The sequence below is a fragment of the Chironomus tepperi genome, unplaced genomic scaffold (assembly GCF_022539635.2).
Source record: "Chironomus tepperi strain 1889 unplaced genomic scaffold, CSIRO-AGI_Ctep_v1 contig_376, whole genome shotgun sequence".
In the NCBI taxonomy this organism is placed as follows: domain Eukaryota; kingdom Metazoa; phylum Arthropoda; class Insecta; order Diptera; family Chironomidae; genus Chironomus; species Chironomus tepperi.
This window is the reverse complement of record NW_027226498.1, coordinates 3,255,952-3,267,544: the sequence shown is the minus strand read 5'-3', so window position 1 is coordinate 3,267,544 and position 11,593 is coordinate 3,255,952. Positions and strand designations below refer to the sequence as shown.

The following is an 11,593-nucleotide window of genomic DNA, read 5'->3' as shown; positions in this document are numbered from 1 at the left end:
TTCTTTTACTTGTTAATGTTGAAAGGTCGCATTGCATATTTTTGCGACGGGGTGCTCTCTGTTTTGTCAAATACAATTTATTTGCTTTTCAACTCTGAAAGATGAAATGTAATTGAGCCATGAAATGAAAATTAATTAATTCTCTGACTTGTTTACATTATTCGACCAACTGAACAGTAAATAATTTCAATTTTAAAACATTTTTTTTTTTATTTGTAAAATTAATTTTTTGGAAATGAGATTGGAAGTGGAAATGAAAGTTTGTCATGTTGATGGTTTGGTTCTGAATTAAAGTGGCAATTTAGTAATTATAAAATTAGATATAGTTTTTATAAACTGCTAAATATTACGAATATAATTTCAGAGAGGTGCCCGAACAGCACATTTTGTTAGCCTGGGCACAACTACATCGCCGTATCTGAATTTATAAAAATATGTTTCCTTTATATATACCTTTAACTAGTTATAAATCTTATAAAATTATGAATATAGCATCAATAAACTTAATTTTAGAACTATTTAGGTATTTTGGAATGTGACCCTAAATAAATAATATTGCCTTAACAAAAGTTAATAGAAAATGGCCATAAAAATTAATTTCAATGTCCATTTCTTGTTCCTTCTATTTAGCCCTAAAATAAATGTCCTCATATTTATCAAAAATTATCCATGACAAAATTAAACCAAGCAATTTTATTTTAATAAGACATCCTTTTATTTAATCTATGTCTGCATACAAAATTTCATAGAGTAATATTGAAAGGGAGCAAAAAAGGCGTAAAGGAGGCAAGAAGAGAAAGAAATTTGTGACGAGCCATTAACCAAGACACTCGGGCTAACAATAACCATAATGGCATCAATAATTCATGAAAATGTCACAAGGCATTTTTCCAGCATATGAAAATTATTTTATGAGATGGAAAATTCATATACTTAAATCACAGCATAATTTTGTGGCATTTTAAATGTAAAATTTAATTTTTAAAAAACTGTGAATGGCACATAAAATGTTAGACAGTAAACTAACTAGGTGTAAAGCCACAATAGGATTTAATATAGAGCAACATTTATACCAACAATAGTGTAAATGAGCTAATTTATTTAGAAAAGGATGTTTTTTCATTAAATATTTATGACACGACCGATTATGAGGGGTGTTTTATATTCTGTATGCAACTACTTTGTTGGAATGTTTATTTCTATTTCATATCAAGCTTTAATGAGAAAACATTTCAAAAATCTTATAGTATTTAAGGGTTCGGTAGATCAGAGTTGCATAATCGTTAAAATCGGCTCAAAAAACAAATATCTATGTCAATTAAACTTTTATACAGAATAATCTCTTAGCAGCCTCATATGAACTGTAATTTAATTTCACCAATTTACTTTAATGTACAACACAGAAGTATAACGGCAAAAACTTTTCATTAAGATTGCAACAACTGTAGCAAAGAAATCTATTTATTGAAATAGTTTTATTGATTCTTAACACGTCTTTTAGTTTTTTCTTTTATATTTATTTTCTATGTTAGTTGTGTATTGATAAACAATTAAGTAAAGCTATTGTTTGTAGTGTTTTGTATAATAGAAGGAGTAATAATCTTACTTTGTCAGTGCTTGTAGTAAAGTATTTAGCAAAGCTCGAAGTCGACACGGATTTTGTGTGTAAAAGAAGACTTAAGTCGATGCGACTCCATGCAAAATTTGAGTTGACTTCGAGCTTAGGTATTTAGAAAAATTTTAAATTTTACGGTGGCACACTAGTGTAAAGCAGTGAACAGCACTGTACAAAACTGAAATTTATACTTTTCTTACCTATATTAAGTAAGTTGCAGTAGTTCAAAAGTTTTGCTGTAAATTGCGCTTTAACTTCAAATCGTAGATTTAACTTGATGTATTCTTCAATAGTTCAATGGAATTCTAAATGCTGTGAGGGGATTAATGTTCTTTAATAACATTTGGTTCTTTCTTTTTAGTTTATTTCACTGTCTTTCTTTATTTTATCGTAAATACTTTTAAATTCACTGCATAAAAAAATGTAAGATAAGAGAATAAGGAAATCATTTATCGTCATTCATCGTCATTTATTAATTAACCGTCAAATTTATCAAAAAATATGTATTTGTTTGCATAAAATAATATAAAGTATTTACACGATAATCAATGTCAAATAATTCTCTTAATCCTCATCATTACACAAAAAATCATCGTAATATTTTTCTTCATTCCTTATGTGGTGAAATAAAAAATAAATTGAAGAAGATTCCAAAACATTTTCCGGCTAATCTTCAATCTGCTGACAGATTACCCGTATTATCATCGAGAAAGTTAGGACAACAATAAATAAACAGCACATCAAGTAAATACAAGAGAAAACGAAATCTTTTGTTAACCACAAGAAGTTGGAAAGAAAACAAATAGGGCAAAAAATGTAATTTTTTTCCTGGAAAAATAAAAAAAATAAGAAAGAAATCGAGACACATTCTTTCCTGAGGGGACCTTCCGATTTTTCCCTCTGTTTTTTAATCTTTCTGAACACTTTTTCTTGTACTTTTTTTTCTCCCCTAACATATTCTCTAAATTGCTTGGTGACTGATTTTTTATTGTTTTTTAAGGGATTTTTTTTTTATTTCTTCTGTTTTATGTCATTTGCAGTCATTGGAATTTCCTTTGAAGAAGTTTTTCTCATTTTTTATTTTAGGGATTCTCTCAAAAGCAAACATTCAACAGCGTTTAAAAGAGATTCACATTCTAAACGCACTTCCATGCGATTTTGTAAGCATGTTGTGTCACAATTAATTAATTTTGAATTCACCTCATTCATCCTTCAAATTTTATTGTTTCAAATAGTTTAATTTACCTAAATCAAAATTATTACAATTCAGACTCATAACGGTCAAAAAAAATCTTAGCCTTCTACGATATCTGGTTGCTGAGATCTCGCGCTTTATCCAACATTCTTAACACAAATTAAAATTTTCATTTTTACCAAAGTATTTCCCTCACTTTAATACTACATGAACTTTAACTTATTTTTCTTATTTCATGTCTTGAAACAATCTAACTAATTTCTCCAACTGTTGTCCCTTTTTCCTTCCTTATTATCTTCCAATTTTCTCACTCAATTTACTTAATTTTATCTCAATTTCTTATAATGGATTCTTGATTGACATTAAGCTTCATATGTGTCTCTTCTCACAATAAATGACCACACTTGATTGCACACATTTTTTCTTTTAACTAGGGTTGGGCAAATATTCGAATATATTCGAATATATTCGCATATGAACAAAAAAATATTCGAATATATTCGAATGCATATTCGAATATGCATTATTCAAAAAAATTCCGTTGCAATTGGTTTTTTCAAAGAGTAATTTCTAATCGCATTTGTGAAGTATGTAATTGCATACAAAAGTTGATCAAAAATCCCTTTTTTGCTTATTTTTGGCAAAAAATGATAAAATCTTAGTTAATTTGTGTTAAAACATGTATCTATGACTCGGAATAATGTTCTTATGAAAGAATGATGATGCAATAATGCAATTTTATTGATAATTTCTAATTTTTTGCCTAAAATAAGCAAAAAAAGGATTTTTGATCAACTTTTGTATGAAATTACATACTTCACAAATGTGATTAGAAATTACTCTTTGAAGAAACCAATTGCAACGGAATTTTTTTGAATAATGCATATTCGAATATGCATTCGAATATATTCGCATAAAATATTCGAATATTTGTATTCGAATATATTCGAATACGATTCTGCCCAACCCTACTTTTAACACTCTGCTGTTTGTTTCTCTTGTGATTACGATTTCCTGTCTTAATTACTATTTTCTTTATTGCTCCTCAAAGTTTTATTTTGTGTCTTTAAAGAAGAAAATTTCTGGTTAACTGACTAATTTAGTGAAAATAAAAAGCAGAAAAGTATTGATTTTTTATCCACACATGTGTTTCTAAAGAGCAGTAAAAAGAAAGATAGAAATACTTTTCAGATCAATATACAAAATTGTTCTCTTATCAATTTCAAAAAAAACTTTTTCTCCCCTTTTAAAATTGAGTTCAAAAGAGTCAGTTTTATTGAGTGAAAATCCTCAATTGACATTTTAAAGCATCCTCAAGAGATTTGCACATTTTTAAAACTTTTTTGATTATAACTCAATAAATTTACATAAAAAGACAATCTTGACAGACTTTTTGTTCGTTTGGTCCTTTTATGGAAATGACGAGAAAGTGATGATTGATTGAAGTTCCTCGTCTTTTACAACTGAATACGATAATAGTACATAAATCATAAAATTGGTGATGTTTATGGATATAACTGGTATAGATGTGGCCATTCGAAACAACCGGAAGCGCATTTTCTCCCATTCAGTTAAAATATACATTAATTAAATTATAATCATTTATTGCAGAAAGCGAATTTTTTGTAGTCAAAAATGTAGCTTGAAGATTTTAGGAAAATTCATAATTCATCATGAATTATATGTGGAAAATGTGGAAAAAATAACAATTAACATATTGAGTAAAAACACTTTATCTGAAGTATGGAAGCAAGGGTCAGACACTCCAGTGTACAGTGCTGTGCTTATTGTACTTTCATACAAGTGTTTACTGTACTTTCATACAAATACAGTAAGTATTGTAAAGTACTGTACTTTTGGAGTGTCTGACATTTGGGTCGCAGCCCAGAAATCAGACTAAGGAAAATAAAGCTTGTAATCGACTTTTTTCGAAATCAACTTGTTAAAAAAAAGCAACTTTTGGTAAACAGGGCTGGACAGAGCAAGTAAAAAAGTCAAATGGAAAGCCTATTGTTGTAACCATAGCTCCAAATATTTGAGTGTTTAATGCTTGATAGATAAATCAATCGTTTCTTGGTATAATTTACACCCTTTGAAATCTTGGGAATAATTTTCAACCTTCATGATTAATGCTTACTTTAAACTTCGATTTTTAATTTGTTCCTTCATTCAATTTCTATGTAAAGTTAAACTTTTAGAATGGCACTGCTCAAATATAAACAAAAAATGTATTTGAAAAACTATATGCCTATTTATTATATACCCACACCTGCCACAAAAAAGTAAAGCAAATTTAATTTAATAAAAATAAAGTAGAGACATTTGTGTGAATGAAAATTTTACAACATTTCTATTTTTCACCTGCAAAAAGAATTATATACATTTTTCTACTTCCTCTCTTAATTTCTCCTGAGATTTTTCAACTTCACATGAAAACTGTCGGTTCTGTTTTATTCTTTTTTCATTCCAAAATTTTCATGAATATTTAAACTCAGTGTAGAATTGCTGTAGAATATATAAAACTACACACATTTTTTGAGGTATTTGACTTCAGCCCACAAAGACAATTTTTTAACATTTCTATGTTTCATATCATTTGTGACTTAGAGACGCAACACGCAACAAACAAATAAAAAACACAACATAAAAAATATGAGGAAAATGAAAATCCGCAATAATCCCTCCAAAAATATTATTTTTTTCACATGAAGATGAGGAAAATCAAGCAAAAAATGATACAATTTCAAGCCTAATTAAAGTAATAAATCACATCATAAATTAATTTAAGTCTGTTTTTAGTATTCAACAGTCCGTTTCATTATTTTTAAATTACATAATTTCACAAGCGCGTAAAGCGATTTAAATTAAAACCGCAATTAGCCTTCGGAAGATGAGAAAAAAAATACAAAAGGAAAAAAGCGAGGAGAATTAAAAATAAATCCTTAAGAGATTTTCCTTGGCTTTTCGCATTTTTCAATTGAAAAATGTAAGGAAAAAATATACAAAAAAAAATGAAATGAGAACATCTGTTGCCACTTTAACCCTCGTACCAGACACTTAAGATACATCTACACCACAGATGAGATAGAAAGAAGGACATGACAAATTGGTGGATGAAATAGAAGACAATGTGAAATGAGTCTTTTAGATTGAAGACGAAGTGAAAGAGGTTGAAAGATGATATCAAATAACTTAATGTCACTTCACTTTCCTATTGTAATTAAATATTTCTCTCAAGTAGTCGGAAATCAGAAAAGACAGCTAGTTTAATGACATTTTCAAGATATTTTTGGAAGAGTTAGACAATTTGGAAAATTTTAAATTTTGAGAAAAATATCTCATTCCACAGAATATATTCCCGATCAACATAAATGAAAAAGGCTCTGCCATAGAATTTTAAAGTTCCGTAGCGAAGCCTTCTTCATTTGTGTCGCAAGGGAGTATCATCACCTTGTAAATACATTTAAATCACGGTTTATCCACAAAAAAAACAGGACATCTAAAAGAAGTCATTACTTTTAATTCAATCTCCTCTGCTGTCGTTTAATTATCGTAAAACTTTAATTTATAAAATGCAATATCAACCATTTACACCTCCGGCTAATTCGTTTTTGTAATAAAAGTAACGATGCGCGAAAAAGAATACGAAGAGTGGAAAAAGCAAGGAATACAGTCTTTTTGTGGTAGAATGAAAATAAGTGAGAAAGTCAATTTATGTCCCGAAAGAAAATAGAGGTGGTATAGTGGTCAATGTTTAGGTATCATTTGAAGATTTTAGCGCATTTTCAAAGCTGATATCTGAGTTTACCGAAATATTAACCGAATATTCATCAGCTTATCCAAAAATTTATTGGCGGAATAATGACCTAAAATCCAGCCCTAGCTCGATTTGGCTCTAAAATAAGGTCGGATTTCATCGACTCTAACCTGGGCCAGAGTCATGCAGGTCTGGAGCCGAATTTCTGCTAAATTTTAAGCCATGTGATTTCCGGGTTCAGTTTACTGTCATATTAAGTTCAGCAGTTCAGACAAAATAAAATTACTACTTCATTATTCTTAAGAAAATTCACTAAAAGTATTTTCTTCTTGACTTTATATCTATATACAGTCAAGTATTATGGCAATGGACTTTTATGCTATGAAAGAAACAAAATAACAGCTCGATGTTATGGATATTAATGGGAAATGTTCATTAAAAGTTTAATGACGTTTTTATAAAAAAGAGAGAAGACATTAACGTGAAGAAAATTAGATAACGAGGGCAGCTAAATGGAAGGGCGGTTATTTTATGTCGACATATAACGGGACAAATTTTCCTTTTCTGCCTTTCTTTGTGTAATGGAAGTGATTTTTACCTCCCTTTGTTCTGTTGTCGTATTCTGAATTATTGAAATTTATGAATAGGAATTTTTTAAAATATTCAATAAAGAAATTTTTATGAGATAAATGATAGGGTATGAAATATTTCTTTTATAAGCCATAAAGTATAAAAATTCAAGGTAAATTTAGAATTAAATGAAATAAGTACTTTTTTATGTGCCAAATTTTCAATTTAATCAAAGTATGTTTTCCTGTTCAATAAAATAATTAAACCAGTTGCAGATCGCAGCAATCATATTTAAATTAACAGTTTAATTTTCGAAACATGAAGTCTGAAAAAGTTTTTGCTCGGGAATGGTATTTCCTTCTTAAATCAAATGAATCTAGTAAGTCAATCTTCAAAAGTTAAGAAAATTCAGAAACATTTTCTATAAAAAATAAAGTTTACCTAAATTCATTCTAGAATGTTTTTTAATTATTTTAGTGTTTGACGTTGATTCTGTCCTGAAAGAAAATATCCAAAATAGACGAATATATAATTTCAATGATTTTGAAAAATGTGTGACTTTTAGTGAACGTCATCCCATAGATAATCATTTAATCAAAGGAGAATACATCTTGGCTGAATATCAAACTGAATCATCCACAAAAACTCATTATAGCGGTAAGCCTACGAATCTGTTCATTATTAAAATTCGTACGTATCTACTATTATTAATTTTGAATACTCTTTCAGGTCTTTGTTTTCCTGATTCAGCTAGCTTAGAAGGTTTGAGTTCTATCGCAAAGGAATCCTTAAAAGGTTTCAATAGAGTATTGATAAGACATTTTCATCAAAATGCTCATCCTGAATTTAGAATTGGGGACTATTTAGCAATGTAATCATTATTTTTTTTCGCTATTCTCAAACATTCGAACGAAAAGTATTGAATGAAAATTTGATGAAATAATATTCACATTTTTCATCTGTTTCAGTATATTATTTGCACTTTGGGCTTTAATTGTGATAGCCAGTACAACTTATGAATGCATAATGGTTTCTAAAAAAGGTTTGTTCAATTCTTTCGAGTTCTTAAAAAAATCGAATTTTTAAATCTCTTGACACCTTAATCCTGTAATAATGAACAAACATTTATATTTAGAACCTCCCACCAAATGGATGACCGTATTTTCGTTGCACTCAAACATTCTAAGAATCTTCAAGAAAACATCCAGTTATGATCGTAATGTCAACTGTCTCTACGCAATACGAACTATTTCAATTCTGTGGCTCATTATTTCCGATCGTTTTAACGTTATTTACAAATCTGCTATTGAAAATACCAACGCATATCAAATTTGGATCAAACATGGATTTTCAACATTTATTAGCTTATCAGATGCTGCTTATGACTCGATTTTCATCGTTTCTGGATTTTTATTGGCAATTTACTGTTTTCGGACATTTAAAGCGTTAGTATCTTTTGAAATTGCACAGTATGCACAATTCGATTATATTCTTTTTTTTTTTCAGAAAAAATTTTAACTATCTATCATTGTTGCTGCATCGATACATCCGATATGGACCATTACTATTGGTTTCAGTCATTTACCAGCTAACACTATTCAAATATACATTCACAGGACCTATAGCATCTAAAGCTTTAGATCGAGTGGAAAGTTGTGAAAACTACTGGTTCATGACAATGCTAATGCTTGAAAATTATATGAGACCTGATCATATGGTAAGTTTATGATATGTGTGAAAATAATCCAATGTTTATGTCTCTTATTAATTTCAGTGTGTATATCATGGATGGTATTTCAGCATAGATTTTCAATTTTTTATCATATTACCGCTTTTGATTTATATCTGCTACAAGTCTGAAAAAATTGGCTTCATTATTCTTGGCATTCTTGTAATTATATCGTATGCCTCAATTTTTGGCGCTCTTATCTATTCATACTCGCCATATGATGTCTTGAATAGGTATGATTATGGTTATTTAATTTTAAAGATATTTGTTACAAATATTTTATTACTTAGATCCTCAATATATGACATGCATTCTTATTTTCGATGTGCTCCATGGTTGTTTTCAATAATATTAGCTTCATTTTGTCTGAAAGAAGAATTTACTGTGAAGAAGGTAAGTAGAATATCAAAACTTTACACAATAATTTATCATCATTTCTATTTTTCAGAAATTCCAGATACTTAATTCCATTATAACTTTCTTAGTTTTGATCATGTTGGTTGTCTATGTCTATGTATTACAAAACCATGATATCATAGGAAATGATGTAATTGTTAGCGCAATATTTGCTTCATTGCATCGTATATTTTGGTCAGCTGCAATTTGTTGGATCATTTTTATTTGCTACAACTTAAAGGAAGATGATTGGTTTGACAGTATAATAAATTCTTCAGCTTGGCGACCAATTGCAAAGATAAGCTTAACACTTCAAATTGTCTATCCAGTTTATCAGCATTCTACAACTTTTAAAATGAAAGAAGCATATTATTTTCACTCATGGGATGTCTTTCACACTGGACTTGGTGATATTTTAATATGCGTGTTTATATCGTTGATCTTAAATGCAAGTATTGAAATGCCGTTTGTGTGGATTGAAAGATTAATAAATGATAAACGAACTATGAAACCAACTAGACATGTCAAGAAAATTGAAAACGAAATGGACGAGGTTACTTTGAAATTGCCAGCAGCATCAGAAAAGATTTAAACCTGAAATATTTCCAAATTTTTTGTCGTTTTGTGAATAAATTATTATACTATTATCAAAGTCCTGGAAAATTTCCCTTTATTCTATGAATTTTCATCCATCAATGTTCTTTATCTCATTCCTCAAAAGACTGAAAACATTCAATTAGAAAAACGCATAAATTACATGAAATTGTATTAAAGATGATAAGCAAGTGAAGATAAAGTGCATAAAACTTCCATAACTTCATTAACAATCTCTCAATAAATCATAATATTTTCCTACTGTGTTCATTCTGAGATTTACAGCAAGTGTAGTTGCATGTTATGTTTATTCTTTCTCGAGACATTCCACCACGACTCTACTTATATTGTATATGAGTGTAAATATACATACGACTAAGGGGGAAAGAAAATAAAAGATTAACGTAATGAGGGCACGCAATAAACAAAAGTTTTATTCAATGTACTGATAATGCGTGCATGTCTCATGTCAAATGATGAAATAGTCTTTGGGGACGAATGACGATAGAATTATTTAACAGGAAATTCATGTCCATGCTTAGCCGTGATAACGTGAAAATGTCCATCAAATTCATTTTTGGGCAATTATTTTCGATGAGAATTTAATTGATTTACAGAAGGAATACTTTGTGATTTTTTCGAGGCTATATAAGGGTTGGAATGGGTGATTATGAAACTATTTAAGTTTTTTGATTCAACTTTCAGGAAATTTATTTTATCTATAATATTGAATATCGCCAATTTTAAGTTTGGCTTCGGCATGTTAAGGATTTTTTAAAAATTCATTAGTAACAATTAAAATATCATTATTAGCATCAAAATATGTAGCATGAATCAACATTTTATATAAAATTCTGTAAATAAATATTTGTAAATCAAATTTTGTGATTTCAATTTCTTGAGCATTAAAAAAACAATAAGAATTGTTCCTTTTTTGGTTTATAATTACATCATGAAAAAGTTTACCTATAAAATTATTGCTTTCCCCCTTTTTTTAGTGCCTGCAAGCAAAATTCAAATTTAGAGGAAGTAAATTGGTAAATAGAATGTAAAGATTACAAAGGATAAATTAAGGATTGTTCTTTGGGATTTCTGTGTGGAAAATTCTATTGTTAGGGATGGTTTTCAAAAATCTAGTACAAAATCTAAAAGCTTTTAAGAGCTTAGTTTAAATTTCATTTGACCGTTGAAAATAATTCGAATGAAAATTTTTGAATCTACTGTAACTTGTATTGTGGATCGAAACAGACTGTTTTTCTTACAAAAAAATGCGCTAAAAATTATATTTTACAGCTTAAGTAGTGCGTAGCGTTGTAACCTACAAAAGTTCAGAATTAATTCAGACATGTTCTTTAATCTAATCACTGAATCTAAATGGGCTTAGCCGCAAATAACGTTCCATTTTTTTTTCAAAATTTCAACGGAAAAAAATAATTTTTTTCAAAAGCAGAATACTAATTATGTTAATTAAACTAATTTAAAGCATGATTTGCTTCCGTAGATTAATCTAATCTTAAAAAGGAACATAAAAACTTTATGCTTCCACAATTTAAATCATAATAAACACATAAATTTAGCGATTTTTATTAATTTTTCTGAAAATTTTTTAAAAATGGAACAAAAATTCACACTCAGTAATTGAGATATTTTTTGAATTTTTGCATTAATTAAAGCACTAATCATAGCAAATTATATGCCAAATTGTTGGTTTTATGGATTTCTACAATTATAACTATC

The 11,593-nt window shown here is 28.7% G+C and overlaps 1 protein-coding gene across 1 annotated transcript; it reads left to right on the top strand.

The window, feature by feature from the left end:
- Positions 1-7,455: 7,455 nt before the first annotated feature.
- On the top strand, positions 7,456-9,854 carry LOC139095777 (O-acyltransferase like protein-like). Its single transcript, XM_070647244.1, has 8 exons — positions 7,456-7,516; positions 7,615-7,794; positions 7,867-8,008; positions 8,106-8,179; positions 8,754-8,854; positions 8,912-9,099; positions 9,157-9,259; positions 9,315-9,854. The coding sequence occupies exons 1-8, from the start codon at positions 7,456-7,458 to the stop codon at positions 9,852-9,854; spliced, it is 1,389 nt and encodes a 462-aa protein (XP_070503345.1).
- Positions 9,855-11,593: the final 1,739 nt, after the last annotated feature.

Bases quoted from the DNA above. Each gene is read 5' to 3' on its own strand.
- LOC139095777 (XM_070647244.1), top strand. From the start codon at position 7,456: ATGAAGTCTGAAAAAGTTTTTGCTCGGGAATGGTATTTCCTTCTTAAA. The intron at 8,855-8,911 runs GTAAGTTTATGA...TATTAATTTCAG, and splicing joins ATATGAGACCTGATCATATG to TGTGTATATCATGGATGGTA. The intron at 9,100-9,156 runs GTATGATTATGG...TTTATTACTTAG, and splicing joins CCATATGATGTCTTGAATAG to ATCCTCAATATATGACATGC.